The sequence below is a fragment of the Mustela lutreola genome, chromosome 11 (assembly GCF_030435805.1).
Source record: "Mustela lutreola isolate mMusLut2 chromosome 11, mMusLut2.pri, whole genome shotgun sequence".
NCBI classification, from domain to species: Eukaryota; Metazoa; Chordata; class Mammalia; order Carnivora; family Mustelidae; genus Mustela; species Mustela lutreola.
In genome coordinates, this window is record NC_081300.1 from 83,790,653 (window position 1) to 83,818,198 (window position 27,546).

General features: G+C 50.6%; 1 protein-coding gene across 2 annotated transcripts in view; it reads left to right on the forward strand.

Moving 5' to 3' along the window:
• SSH1 (slingshot protein phosphatase 1) overlaps positions 1–27,546 on the forward strand; it is a 59,430-nt gene that overhangs the window by 19,997 nt on the left and 11,887 nt on the right. Inside the window, exons 1-11 of one of the 2 annotated variants that reach the window (XM_059138659.1) lie at positions 6,496–6,516; positions 8,722–8,791; positions 10,654–10,718; positions 11,168–11,289; positions 15,317–15,385; positions 16,688–16,753; positions 19,356–19,550; positions 20,681–20,774; positions 22,033–22,161; positions 24,762–24,808; positions 26,134–26,280. In XM_059138659.1, the coding sequence (XP_058994642.1) occupies positions 6,511–6,516; positions 8,722–8,791; positions 10,654–10,718; positions 11,168–11,289; positions 15,317–15,385; positions 16,688–16,753; positions 19,356–19,550; positions 20,681–20,774; positions 22,033–22,161; positions 24,762–24,808; positions 26,134–26,280 (1,010 nt within the window). In that variant the 5' untranslated portion in view covers positions 6,496–6,510. Of the gene's footprint in view, positions 1–6,412; positions 6,517–8,721; positions 8,792–10,653; positions 10,719–11,167; positions 11,290–15,316; positions 15,386–16,687; positions 16,754–19,355; positions 19,551–20,680; positions 20,775–22,032; positions 22,162–24,761; positions 24,809–26,133; positions 26,281–27,546 lie in introns of those variants that run through there. The other variant, XM_059138658.1, reaches the window with a different exon arrangement.

Sequence of the window (27,546 nt, forward strand, 5' to 3'; positions counted from 1 at the left end):
ATCAGGTGCCTGATGTTAGCCAGAATGCTCTGTCCACAGCTGAGCCCATCCCAGGGCCGACGTGTCTGTTTTGTTACTGTTGTTTCATAGCGTCCCGCGGGGTTACCTTTCAAAGGCCGGGACCCTGTGACTGAAGGTGTTTGGTAGAAGAAGGGCAGGTGCATTTTCCTGCTAACCTGTCTGGCAGCTTCCAAGGAGGGTGTTCTGGTTTTTGACCTCGCGTGACCTCCCCTCATCACACCAAATCGTGTCTGCTCTCCCTCCGAGAGTGCCCTGCGTTTTTCGTGGTTATTTCTCACCAGCGGGAAACACTGACTGCGCACCTACTGTGTGAAAGCCGCAGCAGGCGCCCGTTTTCTCTGTCTCTTCTGTCACTGTGAGGCTCAGGGATTCTCACTCTGCAGCAGGAGCACTTTCTTAAAACACAGATGCCTGGACTTCCTGTAGACGTTTCAAGCTAGAATCAGCTGAGGCTGGACCTGGCCATGACCGTGTTCTAGAAGTTCTGCACGTTCTTGGGATGTATAGCTGGTGTTGGGAATCAGGGGCGGGAGTGTCGTATTCCGGCGTGTGGTGTTTTACACCTTACATTTCTGTTTTCCAAGGAACTGTGCTGCTGAGTGGCACAGCACACAGCCAACCCACCTGAACATAGGCCTGTTCCTTAGAGAGGGTTATTGTCTTTACTGACATGTGGCCAGGCTTGGCTTCGCATCGAACGCCTCTGTCCGCAGGTGTGCGGCCGTTTGAATGAATGAACAGAACCCTATGAGTATCATGACGAACGTAGAGTAGAACATAAAGTAGAGCCCAGAAATACAAGCTCCCATACCTCACTGCATTTTGTTTTCTTAAAAGCCCAGTGTGCCCCAGAACCCCCAGCTTAAAAAATGAGGTGATCCCCGGAGGTGGCAGGAGATTGACCAGCTTTCTTCCTGTGTCCTTTGGAGAAGAACATTGCCCAGCCCTCAGAGCTGTGGGAGCTGGACACCACGGTGTAGCCTTGCATCCGGCCACAGTCTCTGTCACACAGTGAGCCATCAGCAAGTGACAGCAAATGACAGTGCTGTTGATGAGAAGCCTGCCCTGAAGGTGGCTTCTCCACCAGCGTGGCCATGGCTGTGGTGCTGCCCACAGAACTCCACCCCCAGCTTCCCAATCTGTCCACAAGGACTGCCCCCCAGTTACAGAGGAGCCTGTGGCGGAGGGGGGATCGCGGTGGTCCCCTGAGGCCTCCTGCTTGCCCCCAGGGCTGGTTGGGGAGCTCTGACGCTGCCGAGTCTTCTCCCACTGGAGTCCTGTTTCCCTGAATCATGCCTGCTCTCCCCTTCCTCTGCACGATGCCTGCACCTGCTAGAAAGAAGGGCTGCCTACCCGACCATGTTCTGACTTCCCAGTGACATGTGCTTTAGTGTAGCTGAAGTGGCTGCCCTGCACTTAGCTGGTAGGGGCAGAGGTGACATCAGGGTGACAGCTCTGAGTCTCACGCCAGGCCGGGGAGGCATAGGAGCACTCCTGAGCTTAGGGAGATGGGCATGGGGCAGAGAGTTGGGTGTTGCCCCAACTTGTAAAGGTGTTACTGAGTTCCTGGGCAAGGTGCAGAATCACTCTAGTATGGGCCCCCACTTAATCCTCTTGTGAAGATTTATTTATCCTCCGGAAGCTGGGGGAAGCTTCCAGACAAGGCCTCCCCAGGAGTCTCTGCCCGCCACTCCCTCCTTCAGCAAGGGTTCCAGAATCTACCAGTTAGACGCTCCCGCTTCCCTCTTCAGAACACCAGCAGGGCTCCTTTCCTTGGGTGCTTATCCCAGTCCACCCTGGGATGGTGGCTAGTCGTGTCCTTCATTTCACCAGCTCAGGGTGGTGCTGCAGACCGCAGCCTGGGGGCTCCCGCCCGGCGGGTTTTGGCGGGGGGGTCTCATGCCAGGCTCTCAGGGTTACCTAGGCCTGCTTTACCTTTGCAGCCTGCCCTGCCCTTCATGCTTGTGGTTCCAGAAGTTTCTCCTGTGTGTGCACATGCAGGTCCCTCTACCTGGGTTCCCCCCACCATCTTCCTTGCTTCCTAAGGCAGTGATTAGCATGACTGAGGAATTTTTGGAATGCAGAATGCTTTGACAACATGGGATAAATGCGGCAGCTGCCCACGGTCACCGTTGGGGGAATGTGTGGCAATTTGACAGAATTAGGAGTCCTTCAGCCTGTCGATTTCAACCAGAAGGGGGTCCTCATCTCCCGGGTCTGTTCCTTGGCGGCCAGCTGTTTCCCCTCACAATGTAAGGCACACCCTGGTGCTTGTTCCTAAGGCCTCCCAAAACCCGTAGGAGTAAAGTGATTAGAGGAACTTCAGCTGTTTTGCTCCCTCTGAATGGCCCTCTTTCATCTGGATATACAGGGACAAGAGCCTTTTTAAACCCAAATATCAGGGGAGGACAAGAGTCCCACAAGAGCCATTCTCGCTCTGGGTGGAACACCATCCGGGGACAGGGACTCCTGCCTAAGGAAGGACTCCAGCCCTTTCCTCTTTCACCGGAGGGAGTGCAAGGCAGTAGCTCAGGGGCAGTCAGAGATGCGAAGCCGAAGCCGGCTGTCGTGAACATGTTTTATTTCACTGACTTCTGCGTCTCCCTTCAGCCAGCTCACAACTTCCGCTCTTCAGAGGTTTCCGGCCCAAAATAGTACGTACCACTACCCGATCTCTCTGTTCCTACCACGCATGGGTTTCTGGATGACGCTGGCCGTTTATTCATCTGTCCTTAGTGCCTTGTAGAAAAAACCCTAATGCTGTGTGGTCTCCTGAACCGGGCAGTGGCCAGTGTCTGAGAACATATCTGTACGGCGGAGATAAAAGCACTGGGGGGCTGGGGGGATGAGGGAGCAGGGAGGGCCGGGGCTGAACTTGTTTTTACTCTCCCATCAAGGTGTGTCTTAAAGCAGTGAAGGAAAACAGTTCAGTTGTATTAGTCTGGGTCTGACCTTTCTGGAACTTTTGTCACATACTTTTTAGGACACCAGCATTTTGGGGGGAGAACTCTGGTTTTTCTGTAGCTGGGAGGGGTGGTTTGTGAGTCTATATTTCCTTACCCCAAGTAAAATGGGTGTGCCATCCCCAAAATGGTTGTTTGTTTTTTAAGATTTTATTTATTTGAGGGGCGCTTGGGTGGCTTAGTTGGTTAGGCGACTGCCTTCGGCACGGGTCATGATCCTTGGAGTCCCGGGATCCAGTCACATCGGGCTCCCTGCTCGGTGGGGAGTCTGCTTCTCCCTCTGACCCTCCCCCTTCTCATGCTCTCTCTCTCAGTCTCTCTCTCACAAATAAATAAATAAAATCTTTAAAAATTTTTTTATTTATTTGAGAGAGTGAACAGGGCAAGGAGGAGCAGAGGGAGAAGAAGCAGCAGGCTCCCCGCTGAGCAGGAGCCCAACTGGGGACTCGATCCCAGGACCCTGGCATCATGACCTGAGCTGAAGGCAGCCACTTACCCCACTGGGCCACCTAGACGCCCCCTCAAAATGGATTTCTTAAAGGACATTCCCATCGCTGTGCCCTGAGACTCTCAAATCAGGGTACCACGCTTCCCTGTATTACAAGCCCACCACAGAGAACCCCATGAAGCCTGGCAGTGGGAAAGGGTGTTCTCCTTGGCTACCCGGAGGGTGTGCGAAGCTCAGGGCCTGGAGTGAGCTCAGAGCAGAAGACAGGAAATGGGGCCACAAGGAAGATCTGCATTTAGTTTCCTTAAATGCTGTGGCTGCCCCTGCTCTCCATCCTCCTGGCCCCAAGAGTCAACAAATGGGGTCACCCTAAGGCTGTATCTGCTTACTGTCTCCCCAGCCGCAGGGCAGCCTAACAGGCTAGGATGGAGAATGTGCTTTGTGGGCTTCCCTGCAGCTTTAAATCTTGCTCTTTACTGGAAATGCTGGTGCCTCATTGCCGAGGGTAGAGGCAGCATTCCAGTGCCCTCTTCTACCCCGCCTCTGATTTCATATGTAGATGGGGACTCTGGCTCTTCTGCAGTCACAGGAACACTGAGCACTGGCCTTGCACGCCATCACGGGATAAAACCAGCCTATTCTTTGGCATTGTTCCCTTTTTTCCCCCCAAAGGAAATGTAAGGGAAACCAAGGGGAATTTTTGCCCGTGATTTCCAAGGCAAAGGTCACTGTTAATGGCTGGCTGTTTCCAGAGTTTTGGGGCTTCTGATAAGTATGGATTTTTTTTTCCCTTGTTTTCCTTTTTCTCTTTTTCTTTTCTTTTCTTTTCGTTTCGTTTCTCTCTTTCTTTCTTCCTTCTTTTTTTTTTCTTTTTGGTGGGGGCAGAGAGAGATGAAGAGGGAGAGAATCTTAAGCAGGCTCCATGCCTAGGGCCTTGATCTCATGATGCTGAGATCGTGACCTCAGCTGAAATCAAAAGTCGGACGCTTAACCGACTGAGCCACCCAGGAGGCCCCTCAATATTTTTCTTTTAAAAATTTTATTTATTTATTTGACAGAGAGAGATCACAAGTAGGCAGAGAGGCAGGCAGAGAGAGAAAGGAGGGAAGCAGGCTCTCCACGGAGCAGAGAGCCCAATGCGAGGCTCGATCCCAGGACCCTGAGATCATGACCTGAGCCAAAGGCAGAGGCTTTAACCCACTGAGCCACCCAGGTGCCCCCCCGCTTTTTTAAGATTTTATTTTTTAAAGTAATCTCTATGCCCACTATGGGGTTTGAACTCACAACCTGAAGATCAAGAGTCCTAGACTCTATTGGCTGAGCCAGCCAGGTGCCCACTCTTCTGGTATTTATAATCCTGGGCTCCCCAGCTCTTGTAACTGGCAACACAGACCTACAGCTGATAAAATGGGAAGACTAAATGAAGAAAAGCTGAAAACTGCACGAATGTAAAGGATTGGTGAATGAAATCTACAAAACCATCAATAACTCAACAGCTTGAGTAAGAGAGGCGGCTCTCGGCCTTATTCTTGGGTATTTGAGCAGAGTCACTATTTTTGGCATGAGAATTCAACCAGGAGAAGTCACAAATTTTATTGGGGATTTTATAGTGTACAAAATCACTAATTCTAGGTTTTCTAATTCTAGGAGCCACTGAGTTCAATGTGGTGAGTCTTTATAGCACCTAGAGTTGTGTATTAGGCTTAGCCAAGGTTTTCATTCCATGGTTTAGAACACTTAACTACTAATATTAGACATTGGGGAGAAGGTGATCTTGCCCTTTTTTTTGTATTTACAGAAATTGTCCTTGTATTTCTGTCAGGAGTTGATTCGCTTCCTGTTGAAACAAATACGCACAAAAAGTGCTGTTTTTTTCTTAGAGCTTTTCCCCTCAAATCATGTATAAGTTAATTGGTTGCTCAGTAGAGAGTTAATGATTTTTACAGTTCTCTTTGTTGTGAACTGTGATCTTTCACAAAATTAGTAGAAAGGGAATGCTTTTCTGTTATCATGTGTAGTACATGTTTTCCCTTATTCTGAAAATCAAATAATAATTGCTTTAAAAAGTTAGTATTTGCTCAGTATAGAAAATTTGGAAGATAGAGATTTGGAAATCTGGAAGAAGAGAAAGAAGATAATCATAGGTGGTCCATCTCCCCCCCCCCCCCAAAAAAAACCCACTTTTAATAATTCTAGCGTACAGGTAATTTTCCACATGACAGTGTTTCTGAATAATTGGTAGTAACTAGTAGCTAATACAATCTGTCAGTTTATAGTCTTAATTTCTGCGTAAGCTAAAGATTCTTTTTTGATAGCCAAATCATGAAATGTCTAAAATTTAAATTATAACTTCTTAAGGCTGTATGTCAAATGTAAATGTTATTGCTGGTTTAAAACAACAAAAACCTAAGGTTCCTTCTGCTGAGAAATTCATTATGTCAACTGGAGGTTTTCTGTCACAGCAGTGACACTGTAACCCTAAGTTAAATCACCAATCAAGAACTGTGGGCTTTTGCTAAGATGCAAACGAGTAGTGAAAGCGTAACTTCCTCTTCTGTATAGTCCATCAGGGGAAGGCACCAAGATCAGTGAAGTTGTCCTAAGTCAGGGAGTACCAAAGATTCCACAGCGAGAGTGTCGAAAATTCACCCAAGTTTAGAAGGTTGCTCTGTATCTTTAGAAGACATGATGTAGGGAGATCCTTTCACAGTATCCTATAGGAGGGGGCTCTCGGCCTTGCAAGAACCTTGGGCGTCTTAGCCGAGGCCTGAGTGGGCGTCTTAGCCGAGGCCTGAGTTCATGACCCAGACTCTCCAGCAGCAAGCTTGTAGCCAAGATGTGGAAGAGTAGCGCAAAATGATTTTAATCGCTGTTTTGTCCTGTGTGCATTGTATGTGTCATTTGTCTGCACTAAAGCTTTTCCTCTGCTGCATTGTCTTTGAATTCCAGCCTGACTGTGCTCTGGTTTTATTCTTCCCAGCTTAAGTGAGAGCTTTTTCATGGTGAAAGGAGCAGCCCTCTTCTTACAGCAGGGAAACAGCCCTCAAAGCCAGCGAAGTCTTCAGCATCCCCACAAACATGCAGGTAAATTGAGGTTTTGACCTTGGAACTTATTTTCTGTGCAATGGGAGAACCTCCCATTACTGGTGGTGAGCAAGTTGCTGGTTTTCAAGGCCAGAGGAATAGTGGAACACAGGCTTGTCATGCCTGGTGCAAAGCAGGAGCTGTTCCCTTGGGCAGGTAAGCCATGCACGTTTTCCAGGTAGCTCCGAGAGCCAGCACCCTGTGGACTGCGCATGTTTGCGCTAGAAGTAAGGCAGTTGGCAGCATTCTGTTCGGATGTAAAGGTTTCTCACCCGCAGTTTATCAGTAAACTACAGATTACAGTATGAATTCTTTTTTTTTTTTTTTTAAAACAAATGCGCCAGAACTTGTTATAGCCAAGACATTGTCCCCTTGATAGTTACTCCCTTGGGATGCCCTATACCTCCTCTGAGAACTCTGGTCATTTCTCTAAGCTTCTGGGAAGCTCTCATTTGGGGAATTCCTTTACAGGCCTGTGGCCAGCGTTGGGGTAGGAAGTCTTTATGATTTAACAGTGGATTTGGTTTTGGGAAGTAGACCTAAGTGATAAATTGGGGATCAAACCCAGTATTCATTTAGGTCCAATAGCACACAAGTAGGAAATTCCTGTCCATTCCTGTCTGAGGCACTGGTACTTGATGCCCATACAGTAACAGAGCCTGCTTTTCTCAGGTGCCTGGACTCTGACACCGAAGGCAGTTTGCAAAGAGGAACCAGCAAACATTGCGTACAAGTGCATCTTTGTAATAGGCCTGTGGCCTCTGCAGGCAGTTCTGGGCAGGGCAGCGCATTTCGCAGTGCGATCTGCCAAGCCCTCTGACCTCAGAACAACAGCAGGTGAAAGCAGCCAGGAGCCGGGGCCAGTTCCCTTGTCACCGGGATCATTTTGTCTCTCACCTCAAGTCATCTCACCTCATTTTGGATCTGAATGCCTAGGTTAGAATTTCGTGTCTTACACTTTACAGAGAACACCAGGGGTCAGTCAGGATTTTCACATATTGTTACTTGGAATCAAGACCTAGCTCTGTTTGAAGCTCGGTTGTCAGGAGGCAATGTGGTTTGGGCAAGAATGTGTGATTTGGAGTCAGACAGACCTGGCTTGTGATCCCAGTCCTACAACTTACTGAGTAGTCACCGTGGACTTCAGAGCCTCAGTTGCATGATCTTAACAATGGCCATCAAATACCAGTACCTCAGACAGGGATGGAATTTAAAAGGGATGCATGCAGGGAGGGGAGCCTGGGTGGCTCCGTTGGTTCAGCGCCTGATTCTGGATCTGGCTCAGGTCTTGATCTCAGGGTCGTGAGTTTTAGCCCCCTCAGCATGGAGCCTACTTAAAAAAAAACGTATGCATGTAACATACTTACCTCCCCCTGGGTGCCCTGTGTATAATAGCAACGACTGCGAGTACTATAATAAAACAAACAGAACCTTCTTCTTGCATCTGCTAATGGTTCTGTCCTGTCAGGAATTCAACCATTATTTGTGTCTTAGCACATACAGCAAAGTGAATGCTCCAGCTTTGTTCACCTGTAGCATACAGTGTCTTCTCCATCCTCTGACCCAAACAGTGTTCTCATACTGTGTGCAGCTTGGGGAAGCAAGCACAAAGCCATGTTATTTGGGCTGGTTCATGCATCTCTAGAATGTACTGGAGAGTAAGAAGAGAGCTATGGGCCTGATGGCTCTCCTGCCCCTGAGGTCTGGAATGGCTGATGGGCTCAGAAAAGCAAGAGGGATGGTGACAGTCCCAGGACTCCCAGGAAATGTCCCTGGGGCAGACACAGGCTGGACTTGCCATCAATTCCTGTTTTTCTAGAATCCCTGAGAAGTGTCCCGGCTGGCCCCCAGTCCCATCCGCAGCCATTCAGAGCAGAGAAAGAGTGAGGGTTAGTTCTGCCCGTGCAAAAGGCATTCAGATCACTGCAGCCAGTCCCCAGCACAAGACTGTGGCGAGGGCTTCTGCCTGATCTTCCCGCAAGTGCTGAGTGAACACGTCCGCACGTGGAGGCAACGTGCGGAGGCCAGGCTGCAGTTGGGAGTTCTGCCCGTCAGCATTTTCCCGTCTCCACCAGCAGTCCCGCTGAAAGGAGCCTATCTGTGTGGAAAATGTCCCTTTCATCTGGGCAGTCACTGATAAAGGGGCTTGTTTTTTCTTTCCTCTCTGTACTTCTGTGACTCGGGGTGAACGGCGGTGGCATGCAGGCAAGCCCAGGACCAGCCGAGCCGGGTGTGTGCCTTTGGGACGGTGGTGTCACCACAGGCGAGGGTGCTGGTGGGTAGAAAAGGCCTCCCTAAATGTGAACCGTTACCTGCCAATCATTCCTCATGGAAGGCAGCGCCGGTGTGGGGTGTCCTACACCGTGCTGTCCTGTCACACAGAGAACAGACGAGAGGAGCCAGCTCCCAAAGACCTAAGTCCTCTCTGAGGCAAAAAGGACAATTTGAACATCATGTGTCAACCTGCCCTGAAATTTCAAAGATGGCTTTTTTTTTTTTTTTAAAGATTTTATTTATTTATTTGACAGAGAGAGAGATCACAAGTAGGCAGGTAGGCAGGCAGAGAGAGAGGAGGAAGCAGGCTCTCCACAGAGCAGAGAGCCCGATGTGGGGCTCAATCCCAAGACCCTGGGATCATGACCTGAGCTGAAGGCAGAGGCTTTAACCCACCGAGCCACCCAGGCGCACCCCAAAGATGCCTTTGCCAAAGGAATAAATGCAGTGTATTGATCCTTCTGGGATTCCGGTTGTGATCTCTAGGATAATGTTTGTTTGTTTTAAAGATAATTCTGTTACTTCTTGGCATGGCACAAATCAGATCTCCTAGGAATTACTCCTACTACTGCTTGTAGACCAGTGTCTTTGCAGACAAACCTTTCCTTCAGAGAGAAACCATGAGATAGGGATGCCTGGGTGGCTTAGTCATTAAGTGTCTGAGTCATGATCCTGGGAGTCGTGGGATTGAGCCCTGCATCGGGCTCCCTGCTCAGCAGGAAGCTTGCTTCTCCCTCTCCCCCTGCTTCTCTTCCCTCTCTCGCTGTCTCCCTTTCTCTGTCAAATAAATAAAATCTTAAAAAAAAAAAAAAAAAAAAAGGAAGAAGGAAACTAAAATGTATAAAGTGGGGAATAAGCTGTTTTGGAGTCCCACTTGCTGCTCACTGATTATGAATCTTGGGTAGGGGCCCCGCCTGGAAAATACAGCGTGTTTCCTGTGTTGATCCTCCGTGTCCGTGTCCGTGTCCGTGTCCGTGGAGACTCACCAAAACGGAGAAACTCTCCTCCCTACACCTCAGCCCAGAGGCACCTCCTCGGCTCTGGCATTGCTCTAGGAGCTAGAAGTTCTGCGTGACTGCCTTTGGAAAGTAATCATGCTTTATTGAATCCGATTGTAGCCTGGTGTGCATATAAACTGCCGCGAAAAGGGGTACGAGCCTTAGGCCATGGGCAGCTGCTAGTAGCCTTCTTAACATTTTATGACCTCTGAAATTGCTTGGGTAATCATCAGTGAGCCAGTGGGCAAGAATAATGATGAACATAATGATCAGAAGGAGGCCTAAGACCAGGGCCCAGACGTGCAGGCACTTGGCAGGAGAGGCGTAAGCCTGTGTCCCAGTCACCGCACCTGCCACACTCCTCTCCCTAGACTCCACGGAGAAGGCGAGCACCACAAAGCCCTGGCAGCAGAGGGACCGGACAGTGGTCGGACACGGAGGTCTCACTGTGGATGTTCATCAAGCTCTGGGGCGCACGAGCTGGGGGGATGGAGCAGAGGAAGAGGAGAGAATCTCAGGCAGACTCTATGCTGGGCAGGGAGCCCCACACGGGGCTTGATCCCATGAGCCTGAGATCATGACCCAAGCCAAAATCAAGAGTTTGATGCTCAACCGACTGAGCCACCCAGGTGCCCCACGTTTCAGAACATAAAAGCAGCTTCTAAAAACGTGGGCATCAGCTAGATCTCCCCATTCTCACCAGGCAACATTCAGAAGTAGAGTAAGAGAAATTGAGCCTCCTAGTCTTTGTGACACTTCTCTTGGGGTGGAGGTGGGGGATTTTGACTCCACCATCTTCATCCAGACCCTTCGCATCAGCCTCTGGCAGGTTTCTCCCTAGAAACTTTCTTCATTGGTCCAACAGGTGACTTGCCCCAACATCTTCAAGTAATGATCAACCTTCTGCGTTGTGAAGATCGGATCAAGCTGGTAAGAAGAGACGAGAGTGGCAAGTTTTAATTTTTAATTTTGTGATTCAGTACAGAATTATTCACGAGCGGTGAGAGGTGGGGAGTTCCTATGTTCTAGCAAATTCTCCCAAATTATTCACAAAAGCCAGAGCCAGGTTTGCTCTTCACCACCCGCTAAGTCCAGAGAAAGGATATGTTAGGCGTCCATGTGGGTCTGAGGATGGAGATCTTCATTCTCCGGATTTTAGCAGTTCACCCATTTATCCCAACTCCGGAGCAGTCTCCCAGAGCCAACCACTGTCCCTTGTGCATGGATATAAATCGGACATGGCCACTGCTCTTAAGAATCTCATCTTAATTCCTGAACTCACAGGGGGAAAGGTAGAAAAAGTCCTTGATGTTGATTGGGTGATGGAAGGGGCCACCGCCTCGAAAGGCAGGCCCTTGAGCGCGTCCTTGCCTGTCTAGGCCGTGCGTTTGGAGAGCGCCTGGGCGGAGCGGGCCCGGTACATGGTGGTGGTGGATAGCAGCGGGCGCCAGGACACGGAGGAGAGCATCTTGCTGGGAGTCGACTTTTCCAGTAAGGAAAGGTGAGTCTGGTGGGGCAGCGCTTCCCTTTGGCGGCAGGGACACGGGTTTCATGGAGAAAGGTTTCCATGCTGCCATATCCATGGGTGGTGATGGTGCGTGTGTTGTGTGGTCAGCGGGTCAGCGGCGTGTGTGAGCAGACATGCAGAACAGTAGGGTGCACCACTGCGGCTCGGGCATGTCTGGCACTGTACTAGACTCCCATCTCTGCTCTCAGCTCTGGGTTTGCTGAGAGGACAGAGAAGTTTCACTGAGCCTAGAAGTTTACTACTGGGTTGCTCTTGGGGATGCCATGGAAGAGAGCACCTAAGCCAGGAGGGCTTCCTGAAGAAGGTGATGGCTGTGGTGGACACCCATGAACAAGCAGGAGCCAGCCACATGAAGCAGGGATGGGACTGTGCAGACATATGTGACTGATAAGCATCCTATCCAGTACTTTCCCATATCCCCATCCCAGGTGGATTCCCAAGTATTTGTTGACAGGTCCTTGGTCAGGTGCTCGAAGAGAGGTTTGGAATTTTCCAGCGACTGGAGGCCAAGTTAGTTGTATTATGGGCCCTATTACATGTGTGAAATGAGGGCAAAGAGCTCTTCTTATATCTAGGATACGTGAGTATGCGTGAGATCATCGCAGAGCCTGGGTTTGTGAGAACTGGATTAAGATAGGCTCTCTGTAGTCATAGTCATTACTCATCTTCCCAGGCAGGTGTGCATTCTCCTGTGTATGAGGCAGTGGGCCAGGTACATGGAGAAGCAGCCGAGGCAGTTGTCCCCCACGGAGAACCTGTAAGCTTAGCAAGGAAGGAGCCATGACCAGACGGCAGGGTGATGGGGGGTTCCCCGGGGGCCTGTGGAAGCATGGGACAGGGGTGGGCTTGGAGGGGGCAAGCCAGGAGCCTTCTGCAGTGGGTGATGGCTCACTGAGTCTTAAAGGACAGGTGGGCACCAGGGATGAGGCAGGAGTGGGGGTGCATTCGAAGGCATCATGAGCAGAATCAATGGCAGGACAGAAAAAGCTACAGACGCGGTGATTGGTGGTGGCTATGTGGTCTCATCTCGTTCCTGTGAGAGGGCTGCTAATTCTGGCTGACAAGTCCACAAAGAAAGAGGGGACGATATTTCTTTTATGACCTTCTTCCCAGTGTGGGATAGCATCCTTAGAAAGCTCTGTGCGGCACATGTAGGGAGAGTGAGCCTGTGTCTGTGGCCTTGGGTAGGCTGGGAAGTCTGGATCTGGAAGACTGTAGAGCCTGGCAGGTCCCCCTGGCTCCATGAGCCATGGTGAGCGCCCCGGAAGGTGAGAGGGCCCAGTGCCTCATGGCAGGGTAGCCCCAGGCCAGCACTCTGGGACATGGTGGTGCTCCATGTTCTGTGGAGCGCAGAGGGATTTAGTGTGGAACAGCGATGTAGTGATATTTGCTCTTCGGTGATCAGCCAGCCTTTCGGAGTTCCTCTCTTGCCACGTGTGGGCCATTCCTGTAACACTCTCTGGCCCAGAGCGGGATCCTGCTTCCTTGTGGGTTGTGGCCATGGCAGAGGTCTGCCCTCCCTCCAGCCATCTCTGTCACTTCTCTGGGAGAACACAGGGCGGTGCCGCAGTGTGTCATCAGCGTTTCACTGAGCCCTTAAGTTGCCCCGTAGAGCAGGTGGCCCTGACCCTTGTGTTACAGGTGAGGCATAACAGCTTGAGAGGTCGGGGTGGGTCTCCCAAGGCCACAAAAGGCTGACAAAGCCGGGCCTCAGAAGCCAGCCTTTTGTGGCTGCCTTGTGGTGTAGACCCCACACAGCGCTGCGCTGTAGCTCTGCCTGTACCCCGTCATTCATGAATTTGTCTGTACTTGCTAGATCTTTCCTTGTGCCTGGCCTCTGCTCTCCGACCTCATAGTCTGGAGGTCATGACCATGGCATTAGACACATGCGCGGGCACCCCACGTCATCCTACATAGCTGGGGTAGACAGGCCCGCGTGCAGGCGCCAGCCCCGAGGCCAGCGCGGGTGTCTAGTGGCCGGGACCGCAGACACTGAGAAGGTGGTCAGAGGGCAATTGGGAACCCAGCGGGTTCCTGTCATTGGGTCTGAGGGGAGGCCCTGCAGGTCCAGGCATGCGGAGGCTGTGGACTGGGCCCCCGGAGAGCCTCCGTGTGTCCCAGGGAGACACGCCCAGGTTCTGTCTTGGTTTGTCTTTGGGAGGTGAGAGCCCCGTGAGAGCTGTGAGCAGGCACCATGCACTCTGCGAAGGGCTTCCATGGCGCACCTGGAGCCGGGCCTGGCCCCCACTTGGCCCAAGAGTCCCCACGCTGGCCCCACAGGCTCCCCTGCTCCTGCTCTTCCGGTTTCCTCTGAAACTTTCTCCTCTGTCAGTTGCCCCTGCCCATTTCACACTTCGAGGTCCTTCTCCTCTGGAAGACCCCATTTCCCCGGCCAGGCAGCCCTGCTCCCGTCTGCCAGCACGTAGGCCCTCCCTCCCCGGAGACGTTTTATAGTCAGTCACTCCAGGACGACTGCAAACTCACAGAGCGACAGATGAGGGGACATTAGGGAATTTGTAGTTTTTACAGTCGTGTCATGGCCCCTGGCTATGCTTTCCACTGCAGGTGGGGACTCTGAGCAGGGTCCTCCGAGGACTTAGCCCCGTGCGCGGGGCTCTCTCTGGGCTCTTCCCCATCTCTGCAGGTGGGCGAGGCCAGTGTAGATGCTACCCTTGTGTCATCTGGACGGTTTCATCTCATCCTGCCCTGGAACTCCCCCTCCGGCCCTGAGCCTGGCGCTTTGGTCCCCCCAGTCCAGTCCAGTCCAGTGTCCTTGTAGCTCTGTCTTCTGTCCTCATTACCTGTCCCTGGCATGGGTCCTCAGTGCTGAAGGGGGCCGGCCTTCCAGGCCTGGCCCCGTGTTCCCAGGGGCCCTCTGCCCTGGGCGCTCTTGGCGTGTCAGTTTGGGGCTACGAGGGCCCCCTGCTCGGCTTGCCCCCCCAGGTCTCAGCATACACTGTGTTTTGCAGCTCTACAAAGGAAGTAGGGTCAGCCAGTAGAGATTGGGTAGGGGTCCAGGGGAAGGGGCCAGGGAATTTGCCTAATGCAAAAGACTTAGTGTGATTTGACCAGAAGGGCTTGCAGCTGCCTTCCCCACAGACAGAAGCAGAGGGTGGAAGAGCCCCTTGCTCACCAGCGCTGCAAAGGAAGAGGGGTCTGTGGGCTCAGAGCTCCCTATCTGCTGTCGGAGGCATCATGTTACTCCCTGGGCCATTGCTAAGAGGTAGCAGAGGTGGACGTTCAAGATCCCTGGAGGCTGTCGGAGCTGGCCTTGGCTGTGGCTGTTCCCTTGGTCTCTTAAATGCCTTTAAATGCCTGAAGGATTTTCATCACAATCTGAGTAACCCTCTGAGAGGGTCCTTTTTGTCCCTCTGTGTTTCTTGGTGGCACCTGGCACCAGAGTCGCTAAGTACCGTTTCACTGTTAGGGTGAGCAAAGCAAAAGCAGATGAGGCTGGTTTTGAAACTGCGGCTGTACAAAAGGTACAGAAACAGAGGCCCAGAAGTGAGCTCCAGCCGTGGTGTTGGCACTCTCTCCACGCCTGCCACCCTAGGACAAGAGGCCCAGTTGGCCACCACCGCTCGCCTGTGTCCCCTGGAGTGTGTGTGGCCTCGTGCCAGGAGTGCGCCAGCCATCAGTGGCTTCACCCCTGCTGCAGTGTGGGCATGTGATCCGCTGCTCGCTCCCTGCCCCCTGAGGGCCACAGCCAAGACCTGGCGTTTCCAGAGCTCCCTCCACACTCCGGAGGGATCACAGTTCCCTGTGACTGTCACTGGGACCCTTTCTGGCGGGACCATCCCAGGCTCATGTCTTCTAGAAGTCAGTGGCAAGTGGTCCCTACACAGACAGCCTGAGAGCTTCTCCCAGATACACACCCAGCAGCCAGGCCCAGGTCGGGTGGTCTCTTCTTGCAAGCTGGACAGGCCGGGTGAAGGCAGGGAAGAGGATGCATGAGTGGGCAGACCCTGACTCTGGGCATCTTCTCCTTCCTCCTGAGCAGTAAAAGCTGCACCATTGGGATGGTTCTCCGGCTGTGGAGCGACACGAAAATCCACCTTGATGGAGATGGGTAAGGAGATCTCTTTAAAAGATTTCTTCCAGGGGCATCTGGGTGGCTCAGTAGGTTAAGCATCTGCCTTCCGCTCGGGTCCTGATGCCAAGGTCCTAGGATCGAGCCCCACATCGGGCTCCCTAATCAGTGGGGAGCCTTTTTCTCCACTCTTCCCCCACCTTGTGCTTCCTCTCTCTCTCAAATTAATAAAATCTTAAAAAAAAAAAAAAATACTAGACGATTCTTCCACTGTAGGCTTTGAAACCCGAGTTGGTTGGGCGCCCTTGGATGATCCTGGGGAGCAGAGTCATCTGTGTGACATGCCCTCCTGTGCGCCGCACAAGGACGCCAATATTTGGGACATCATTTAAGGGAATTTGGGTTGTGAAGTATCAACAGAAGAGTGTTTACGGGGGATGTGCTGCTGTGTGACGTTCCAGAGCGGCAGACATCTGACACTCATTCATTCACCTTAATGTGTTAAATGAGCACTCGGGACGTGCCCTCCATGTGGAACTGGTCCCTATCAGTTCACGGTTGGAAAGGACACGGTGGGAGCTCACAGCTGTGGGGGTGCAGGGAGAGAGAAGCAGGTGGCAGGCGCCTCTGCAGAGGAGGAGCCCTTCCACGTGGCCTGGGCAGGTGGACAGGAGACAAAGAGCCACCCGGGTTTCCTGTGCATTTGCTTCCAGGGGAAATATGGGGCTTCTGCCGTGAGAGGGAAGTAGCTGAACACAGTTGTCCCTCCACTGAGATGCCAACGGTAAAAGTTATGTTGCCTCATACATAGACTTGGGGAAGAAAAATTAAAATGTGGTTTTTGTTTTGTTTTGAAGAGGCGGGATCACGGTTCTGGTTTGTTTCTGGGTTTTTTTTGTTGTTGTTGTTTTTTCGCTTTGTCACATTTTGCCATCTGTGACTCTATTTCCCATGCAGTGACAAAAACAGGGTGGGTGGGGGGCAGGCAGTAGCAGGGGGTGGGGATGGTGGCAGGAACCGGACCGAGATGGTGTCAGATGGCGGTACTGCCTTTGCCAGGGCTTGTGTTTGTGATAGGCCTTGCTGGTTACATAGCTGGGTTAGAAGCCAGTCTTCCAGACTGGAGAACGTTTTTTGTTTTGTTTTGTTTTGTTTTTTTACTTTTTCCTGCTCTTGCCCTGGTTTGATCCAGCGGGCCAGTATTACCTGCTCAGAAAGCACCAGGATGTCCGCCGCGGCCCCGCCCGCTCACCTCGGGATGCTGTGGCCAGAGTCTGATTCCTTACCAGGCCTCCTTTCTTTTTTTTTGTTTTTGTTTTTGTTTTTGTTTTCCATCCCCAGGGGCTTCAGCGTTAGCACAGCAGGACGAATGCACGTCTTTAAGCCCGTATCCGTCCAGGCCATGTGGTAAGTGTGCTTTTAGGGACTTTTACCACCTTAGCAATATTTTTTTAGCTGCCAACATGAATAGGAAAACCCCCTTCGACTTTAAAGCTTGTTCCGGTGCGTTTATTTGTGTGTGTGTAGCAGAATGCAGGTAAGATAAAGTGAACCCTGTTAACCATTTTTTAAGTGCGGTTCAGTATACATCCATGATGTGCAAAACTAACTATCCATTTCTAGAACTTTTTCGTCATCTCATTAAACGCTAACTCCCTTCCCCACTGCCCCAGCTCTGGTTAACCTCTGTTCTACCTTCTATCTCTACTAGTTTGCCTACTCCAGGTCCCTCCAGGAGTGGGGGGTCATCCCCGAATTGCCCCTGTGCGGCTGGCTTCTGTCACGGGTCGCAGTGTTTTCGAGGTTTGTCCATCTTGTAGCATGTGTCAGAAACCTTCCGAAGGCTGAGTGTTCCTCCGGTGTGTGGTTAGAGACTATTTTTTTGTGTGGCCTCATCAACTGTCAGTGGACATTTGGGTTCTTTCCACCTTTTGGCTGTTGTGCTCGGAGCTGCTGTGAATACGGCTGGATGGACAGCTTGTCTGTCGGAATCCCTGTCTTCAGTTGTTTTGAGGACGTACCTAGAAGTCGAATTTCTAGAGCACGCGGTTAACTCTGTGTGTCGCTCTCTGGGGAACCAAAACTGTTTTCCGCAGACCAGGTTCTTTGCCCCATTTCACCGTCCTGCCGGCCGTGCACAGGGTTTGGTTTCTCCGTGTCCTCGCCAGCACCTGCTAGTGCAGGAGTTCTCATCTTCGCCCTCTTAACGGGTGTGAAGTGGCATCTCGTTAACGGTGCTGGTTTGTATTTTCCCGCCTGATGAGTACTGGGCTGTCTCTTCACGTGCTTGTCGGCCCTTTATACATCTTTTTTGGAGAAAAGTCTGTTCAGGTCCTTCAGCCAGTTTTTTCACTGGGTGGTTTTTTGTCGTTGAAGGTATGCCGTTCTTATGTTTCCACGGCTCCTGCCGTCCCCACGCTGTCCCTGTGTAAATCTGCATACTCCTTATTCCTGGCACACACTCGGTTTGTGCTCTGAAGGGAGCAGCGCCCTGCCAGGCACTGGGCATCCGGGAAGGCATACAACGGACAATAATTGGTGTCCTCGTGGGGTTTACACTCTGTAGAGGGGAGGTGGCCTCAACCCGCACAGAGTCATGTGTTGGACCAGGGAGTATAGGGAGCATGTTCTCACAGGGCTCCTTGCTGTGGGATGTGGGGAGCAGAGCCTGTGTGGGGGCGGGGGGCTTCCTGCTTCGGGGATGCGGTAGCTGTGGGCAGAGGCTGCACTGGGGGAAACAGGTTGGGTCCGGTGCTTCTCCAGACCAGGCACACACACCTGCAAGCCTCCCTCATCCTTGGAGGGCCGTACAAACACCCCTGCCGCGAACCCAACACAACGGTCTCCGTCTCCGGTGATCTGGAAGAGGCTCGGGAGGGAGCTGGTGGCTGCTGAGAAGGGTTCTGCCCAGCTTTTCACAGTCACTACTTTGTTCTCAGGGACAGCGAGAGTTAGGCTGAATTCTCCCAGGAGCCAGTCGGTAGTCAGTATAGTGCCCCGTTGTCACCTCGTCTGCTGCTCCACACTGCCCTCCATTCAGGCTCCTTCTGGGGAAAATCACGAAATCCGAATGCCCGTGATGTCCCACATGTTCCTTGCGTCCCTGGATCATTTCTTACCTCTTTCTCTTCAGGCAAGTGAAAAACAGGCCCACGAGTTTTTCCAAAACTTCAGGAGCAAAGCTAAATTTAGTAAATATGCAGCTCAGGCCTGTGCCCTGAAGCAGCCAGAGAGAGGACAGACATGCCTGAGTGGGACACGTGCAGCGGACGCCGGGGTGGGCCCTTCCCTGAGGACGCTCGCTCCCTCCGAACCTTCCCACTCCCACCCTCCATTGATGCCTTGGTTCACCCCCTTCACTGAGAAAGTTTCAGCCTAGATTTTTGTTTAAAAAAAAAAAAGACTAAGCTGTGTTACCATACACATTCTCCCCATTTTCCATATTGTTCCTTCTGCCCCACCCTTCCTTCCTGAACCTCTTTTTCATTTTGTCCTTGTGTTGATGTGAGTTCCTAGCACTCATTTCCCTAAGAGATCGAAGCATCAGAGCTGTTAGTAACGGTGATGGGCAAAGGTTATAAAGCAAGTTATTCAGAACACAGTAAAATGTGCGGCTCGTGAAAGACTCTTTCCTTCCACCTGCTGGGTGTCGCAGTGGTTCCCACGGCCTCAGAAGTAATCTGGGTTCTTGGGCATTCATTGGCAGAGTGGGAGATGGTCCGGGAGCCAGCCCAGGCGGGAGAGTTACAAGGTTTGCACCGTGTCCTCATGGGCCACAATGGAGGATGTCTCATTGGCTCTTGGGTTTGTGGCGTGTGTCCCCGAGACGAGCTCCCATTCCTGGCAGCCTGGCAGCCTGGAGGTTTCAGACTGCCTTGCTTCCCCCACATAACGTTTTACATATGGTGACGCTCGGAGGGAGTCCTTGAGGGACCCCCCCCACCCCACCCTCAACCCCCATTTGGAGGGAGAAGCCCAGGCCTGACCCTGTCCCTCCTCCTCACCCCAGGTCTGCCCTGCAGGTCCTTCACAAGGCCTGCGAAGTGGCGCGCAGACACAACTACTTCCCCGGCGGTGTGGCGCTTGTCTGGGCCACATACTACGAGAGCTGCATCAGCTCAGATCAGAGCTGCATCAACGAGTGGAACGCCATGCAGGACCTAGAGTCCACGCGGCCCGACTCCCCGGCCCTGTTTGTGGACAAGTAAGTGCGGCGTGGCCCAGCCCACGCCAGCCAGACCCTGAGTCTGCCAGAGGTCCCTCCCTCCTCCCCGGCAGTCCCAGGACCAGCATCCCCAGCTGGGGCTCCTCACCTGCTGCCCCCAGGTTATCTATGGCCTCAGGAAGGCTCCGTGACCCCTGCCCCACTTCTGAAATTAGAGGTGCATTTGGGTGTGATGCATTCTGGGGAACAGCTCCATAACTCCCATCAGCTTCTCAAAGGAAAGTGCCGCCCACATGCTTCACCGGCTCCGGGGCCGTGTTCTGTGGTCTGGCCTCTCCCTCTGTTCTGAGGAGTATTAGGTATCTGGCGTCCCGGGATCCCAGAATGCAACGGCACTGACACTGCTTGGGGACAGCCCTCCTTGGTGGCCCCAGTAGGGAATTGGGGCCCATGTCACGTGGCCCCCAGCAGAGCTCATGTGGCCTGAGGCTGCACTCACTGATGATCTGGGTCCAGAAGAAGGAAACAGCTCCTCTATCTTCTGTCTTAGCTAGGGCCCTCCTCCCCCCAAGTCATGGGTCCCTCTGGGACTGTGTTATAAGGGCCATGGACAGGGAGGTCAGCCTGAATGAGGAGACGACTGGAAGCCACATTCTAGGAGGCCCCAAGTGGTGAGAGAGTTGGGGAGAATGACGGTTGCCTTTAAATATAGAAAGGGGCATCCCATGGAAGAATTGTCGTGGTTTGTGTAGAAGTAGGGCTGGTGGGTAGACATTACAGGGAAGCACATAGATTCTCCATGTAAGAAGGAGAGGAGCGGAGCCGGGTGAAGTGATGCCCTCACGTGTGAACATGTTCCAGTAGAAGCAGAAGGATCGGTTGGTGGTGGGCGGACATGCTGCGGGTGCTTCCAGTGTCTTGTCCCGAGAGCCTGAGTCTCTGCAGACCTGAGCGAGGACCGTGCTTTCCAGCCATAGCTCTCCATCCGCTCGCCACTCTGTGGACTTCCTTGGGGGTTCTAGACACAGGCTCGGACTCTTCTGTCCCTTTCCCCTCCTCCCAAAAATGTGCGCACAAAGACGTGGCTCTCGGAGCATCTGGTGTGTCTGCAAACGCGGACCTCAGGCTCCCTGTTCTTCTGCATCTTACTGAACGTACCTTCTTCCCAGGCCAACCGAAGGGGAAAGGACTGAGCGCGTCATCAGGGCCAAGCTCCGCAGCATCATGATGAGCCGGGATCTAGAAAATGTGACCTCGAAAGAAGTAAGAGAGCTCGTCCCTCAGCAAGCCAGAGGTCACAAGGTGTTCATGTGTCCTGTCGCTCTAAGCACAGCAGAGGCGGGCCTGCCGCATTTCCTTCCCTGACTCTCAGAGGCTTTGACCCCCCCCAAGAGCCTTAGCATCCCACTCTAGTCTGGATCCCATTGTGCTCCATACCAGCTGTGGGGCCTTGAGCACATTTCCTGATCTCTCGGAACCTGTAAGACCTTTGGTGGTAGTTCCCGAAGGCACGCACATTGCCCTGAGACATGCTGGCCTACTAGCTCCCTCTCCTTTACCTTGTGTTTTGTTGAGATGCAGGGAACGCTTATTGCTTATTTCAGGATTCTCACTTACTAGCAAGTTACCAACCCTGGACTGCCTTCTGTGTGCCTTCAGATTTTTTTCTGGATCACTTTTTTCTTGTTTCGGTGGCTTTTTGTTCAAAGACCACAATGAATTATAATGTGTTTAAACTGGGTAAATCTGAGGGCTTGAAAGGGCCATTGAAAAAAAAATAGATTACCCTTTTTATTAATTAACACACATACAAAGTCATATTTGGGGGCAACCCTGTTGGATCCCCTCCCTCTTTGGGAGCTTTGTTCTATCGCTCAGTAAGCTTTGCTTTGCTGCACAACAAAAACAAAAACAAAAAACTGGGATGCCTGGATGGCTCAAGTCGGTTAAGTGGCTGCCTTCGCCGGCTCGGGTCGTTATCCCAGCGTCCTGGGATCGAGTCCCACGTCAGGCTCCTTGCTCCTCAGGGAGCCTGCTTCTCCCTTTGCCTCTCCCTGCCTATACTCTATCTCTCTGACAAATAAATAAGTAAAATCTTAAAAACAAAACAAAACAAAAAACTATCATATTGTGAAGCCTGCTAAAGCAGGATAAAACTGACTTTATGTATTCACCATGATGTATTTGATAATTTAATTGTAAAAATAGAAGTTCCTTAAACTCAGTAGAAGAGATCCCGTGCAAATCAGCTTCTTCATATAAAATAATGAACTTCTCCCAGTCAGACTGACTGTGAGGCTTGGTAGCCTGTGTTCCCACCACCTGTGTTTGTGCTATGTGCATCTCAATGTGTATGTGCCAACTCTGGGGTAAAAAAACAAAAAACAAAAAAACGCCAAAACAACCAAACACCTTTTTTGAAAACAGCCACAGTTTAAGTGGTAACATAACTTCTTTGGAATTGGACAGCCCTTGTTTTGTTTTGTGACGAATCACTTTCCTGCTGTTCTCCACTCCACAGATCCGTAATGAATTAGAGACGCAGATGAACTGTAACTTGAAAGAATTCAAGGAATTCATAGACAATGAGATGCTCCTTATCTTGGGACAGATGGACAAGCCCTCCCTCATCTTCGACCACCTTTATCTCGTAAGAAGCATGGTGCACAGCAGGGTCTGGTTTGGGGAAACATTGGTCTGCAGACTTGGGTTGGAGCTTGCAGCAGAGTCAGAGACAGGGAGAAACTGGCGTTGCTAGAACCCCATTCCTGGCTATTCTGGGAACCCCAGTCTTCAGCTCCCTTCCTCTGGCCTGCACAGTTGCACTCTGCCAGATGTCTGAGATGGGGGCTTCCAGCTGAGCTGTGTGGAGTGGTGTGAAGGCTGTCTGACATGGTCCACTGGCCGCAGTTTTCAGAATCTCTCCACCCTTGGTCTTCAGTCACTAGCACAAAGGTCCTGTCCAGTTACCACCACACGATTTGCAGGCTAGTGCCCCCAGTTACTAAATGACACATGCTTGCCAAACCCTAGAACCACACCTGGCATCACCGAAACGTAAGAAACAGTAGGCAAAACAGACCGAAATCGCAAAACTCAGTTTTTTCCCCTCTTTCCATCTGGGCAGCAACTCCGTGCCCTGCTCCCGGGCCCACCGAAGGGACAGGCCCTGGGAGCCCCAAGCAGGGGCAGGTTGCGCAGCTTCCCCCCACCTCCATCTCTTGCTGGATGCTCTTAATGCTGCAAATCTCCATAGAAGGCAACTGGCAAGTTCTCAGAGTCCCTCAGAGAGACTATAGAGGAGAGCATGTTACTAAAATTAGAGAAGCAGTACAGTGTGATGAAAGTCAGACCCACCAGGGCCAAGTTCCCACTCCCCAGCCAAAGCAGCTGGGAGACGGAGAGCGAGCCTCTTTGCCTTTTCTCCCGAGTTCTATCCATGTGGGATGGTTATGAGGATTAAGTAGAAGACGTTCTTAAAGCACCGAGTGCAGTTTCTGTAGGCACTGGTAAATGGCAACCATTGATACAGCAAAAATCACTTCCTGGGAAAGTGGAGGAAGTGTATTTGCTGCTGAAGGCAGGGACAGTCTTGTTTTCTGCCCACAGGAATTAATTAATAGTTCTTCAAATGCATGTGTTGTGATATATATACTTAATACTAAATAAATAAATATATATATATATATATTTATCTCAAATGTATATGTATTTATGTATGTATCAATTCGTGTGTGTGTGTGTATTTAATGTTTATATTAAAACCTATATGAATGTGTGGGTTTGAAGCCTTTCTGTATTTGGAAAGCTGTCCGGCAGCCCTGGGCTCTAATCTCCCCAGGAAGTTGGTGGTTTTTTTCATGGTAGAAGCAACAGAAGGCAGGCCATCTCTCCACTAGGTGGTGATCACAGCAAGAGGAAGCTCACAGATGTAGCGAGCTTTCGTTATTGTTTTCCAGTGAGGTTTGGTGCTTTATGTCACTTTTTCCATGAGAGATACTAAAGGAATTCTTATATTTGAGCCTCTCTCTCCAGCATGAAAATCCAGCTAGCACCCACACATTGCCACTCCACTGGGCCCCCTGGGGCTCCTGCATCCTGAGGGGTCTGCCCTCCTGGGAAAGGAAGTTTCTGCGGAGACTTAGAGGGGGCTCTGACTCTGTCATTTGCATTGCCTGAGAGTGAAGTGATAGCTTTTTCTTTGTTTTGTTTTTTTTTTCCCCCTTCTGTGTTCCTGGGAAGTCAGAAACGGGAGCATTCGTTTTTAATACGCTTTCATAGGCATTACATTAAAATGTATTATGGAAGGTTCAGAAACATCAGTAACTCCAAAGAAGAAAGTAAAAAGCTTCCCCAATTTGGCAAATCTAGATGTAGTCACTGTTAACGTTTTAGTATATTTATTTTCCCATCTTCTGGGTTTTTTTCTTTTTATGTCTATATAGCGTCTTAAAAAAAAAAAAAAAGAAAGAAAGAAAGGAAAGGAAAGACTCATACTGTTTATATAGTTTTGTATCCTGTTTTCTTTTTTTAAATTGTTTTCATTATGCGACATTTTCCTGTGTTGTTAAAGAGCCACCCAAAGTATGATTTTTTTTTTTAATTGCCCCATCGTGTGGCTTCATCATTTATTTTACTAATTTCTTCTTGTAGGACCTCTTAAGTTGTTCCCATTGTTTGTCCTCGCAAATAACCATAAATATCCTGGTGCATAAACTTATGTGCAAATTCCGGGTATTTCCTTAAGACAGCTGTTTGTACGGGGAACCACTGGGTCAGAGAGTGGGAACTTTTAAAAATACCCAGAAAGGTAGATTGACTTCTGCTTTAAATTAGTGGTGTGTGAAAGTGCCCCTCTCCTGAGCGGCAAGCCGGAGGTCACTGCCTCTGGTGAGGGGACCCTGCCGGAGCCCTAGGAAAGGACTTCGTGAGCGCGGGGGTTACATATTTCGCCTTTCCCCCAAGGCCTGGGGGCATCCAGGGCCTTCCATGCAGGCTGATACTGCCTGGAACGCCCCGGGAGCCTGCTTTGCTAGCGGTCTCTTTCAGTTATGTCTTCCGTCTAAGGACAAGGGCCCGTGACGTAACCCTCCCCCACCCAAGACTAGCCCACCCCGTGCCTCCCCTATGCAATTCTGAGGCTGACACGTGACCCTCCCCCACCCAAGACTAGCCCACCCCGTGCCTCCCCTATGCAATTCTGAGGCTGACACGTGACACTCACGGGGGTTTGTGTGATCTGTCCCCCAGGGCTCTGAATGGAATGCATCCAATCTGGAGGAACTGCAGGGCTCAGGGTGAGTCTGCTCCCCTCGTCTCCCCTTGTCCTTTCAGGCATCTTAGAAGCCCCCGAGGCTGAGCCCTTATAACCCATGGCCAAGGGCTGGGCTGGACAGATGTGCTTCAAAATGCCACCTCCTGAGTATTTCATGGGTTTTAGATGTGTGATTATTTGTGTCACCAAGAATGATTCACAGTCACACGCCAGTGGCAGAGGACAGCCTGGATGCTGGTAGGGCCACAAGCCCCCTCCTGGGCCCCACTGCCCCCTGGCACAGGTGCTGGCAGGTCTAGTGTGGACACACACACACCGGTCTGGCCACTCAGCAGCTCTGGTCCCACAACCACTCCTGGTCCTCCCGGATGTTCTACTTTGGGGCCTAGTAGGAATCTGGCGGCTGAAGACTCAGTCTTGGTCAGAAACATATGCCGGTCTCTGTCTGAGAAATGCCCAGCAGCAGGAATTAAGAAAAAAAAAAAGCTTAAATCTAGACCTTCAAGAACAGATGTCTGGACATTTTTTTTTAAACAACGCAGCCACAAAAATCACCATTTTGTGGGTCTGACATGATGGCATTCTTGAATTACTGCATTTAAAAATCAAGACTAAACAAATCTTAAAACATATCTTTAGAACTACTGGTTAAGACGTGTTCTTTCAACAGAAAGTTTTCTTAAAATGTAGAGTGATACTATCGATGCTTTCTCGCACTGGGAATGAATAAATGATTTTTTAACGTATTTTGTAAAGCACTTGTAATAGTCTCATAGAAACCCTATCTGAGGTATCTTCTAAACTCCTGAAATTATTTTGGTCTTCCGGGAATGTATCCGGTTTAGAGAACCTGCACTCAGAGACCCACCCCACCCTTTACTTATTTATTTGTACTCTGCCTTGTTTTGAGAGGATTTAAGGCAATTCTCAAGGATATAAGTAATGGATGGAATGGATGGATATATTCTCTTTTAGCTCTTTGTTTTTTTAAGCCTCTATCTATTCATAACAGGAAGTTTAAAAATTTGAGAGTGTCTGAAAATGTATCTAGTAATACATATGTCTGCTTCCAGAATTCCCATTGCTTAGCAACGCTTTGAACTTTCTTTTTGTAAGATTTTTTTTTTACAAAGAAATTTGTTCTTTATTATAATACATTCTCACCATATAGAGGGCAGTTGAAAAAAAAAACTCCTATTTAAGGAAGAAAGTCCCACCATAAACATACACACTTTACGAGTGTGTATTTAATTTTTTCTTTGCTCAGTTTTTTGTTACTTTGGGGGTTTTTTTGTCGTTCCTCATTCTGATTCTCCAAATTTGTTCTTTATTTTTTTCTCATTACAGTGTGGACTACATTCTAAATGTCACCAGGGAAATAGATAATTTTTTTCCTGGCTTATTTGCATATCATAACATCCGAGTCTATGACGAAGAGACAACAGACCTTCTTGCCCACTGGAACGAAGCGTACCATTTCATAAACAAAGCAAAGTAAGTGGGCGGAGAAGCCCAAAAAGCTGGTCTGAGGAAGTAACTGGCAGATGCTGGGTGGGCAGAAATTGATGGCAGTCCCAGACACAGAAATCTCTGGTTTGTGGAGCCTTTGATGTCTGGTGGGCCTCTGGTTTTAGACCACAGGACCCCTAGCACCAAAAAGGCACAGTCGTTGATCTTCTCAGGGTGGGGGCCCCAATGAGCCTTTGTTTCCCCCATCATTGATTGGAACACCAGACCCCACTTCTGTCATCAGCACTGCTTCCAGGCAAGAGTCTCATATCCAGTAGACATTCATGGGAGGTCTGTCTATAGGGAGTCACTGAGCCAAAGGAGAAGGGTGTACAGGTCGTGCGTGGACTGTGAGCACCTTTGGGGCTGCTTCCCCAGAGAAAGCTGCTCAGGCAGGAGCCTGGAGGGAGGGCCCGCCTTCTGCACCTGAGTTGATCCAGTTTTCCTGTTCATAGAATGGGGCAGACCGTCAGAGGTCCCCATTGCTCTGAGCCTGTTACTGGCATCACCTGTTTTTTTGTCCTCCCCTTATTCTCCTCTGGAACAACTCTGCCTTACTGAAGTCCAGAATATAGAGACAACCCTTTGCTATCGAGAGAAAACCCGTCTTCTGCTTTGTAATCCCTTAAGGTCAAAGCTCCGTAACATGTCCTTACTGAATCTTAGTTTGTTTGCATTCCTGGGGGGATAGATTCCAGACCAGCAGTCAAACAAACAAAAAAAAAAAAAAAAAAAACAAAGACAAAACAAAATGCACTGACAGATGGGGATGAATTTGAAGCCTGTGGTCTAGGAAAGGGGCCCAGACCCACCTGACAGGCCAGCTGCTTCCAGTATAAACAGACAGGCTGGTGGGTCTACCTCCTGTACAAATAAAGCTGTCCCGGTGCTGCCCCTTCCAGCATCGTGAACCCTCCCATTTTCAAGCCAATGAGGTCTGGAGAAAAACAACCTAGCCATTTCTGTGCAATCAGTCCTACCTGGGCCAGAACTGCCTCCTTACAAATGACCAGCCCACCTGCCTTCTTCCCCTCATCCAAGCCCGGGTGCCACCATCCTCGCTCTGGCTCCTCGACCCTCCCTTTGTGGTGAACATCTTGCCCTCCCAAGGACCTCATGGCCTTCCACTTGCTGGCCCCGTTTTCTCTGCGGTCACCCATTCCCCATCTCCATCTGCTGGGGCAGCTGGGGAGCTTTTACAGATGCCCCTTGCACTGCCCCTTTGCTTCCTGCAAGAGAGTTTCTGGTCTC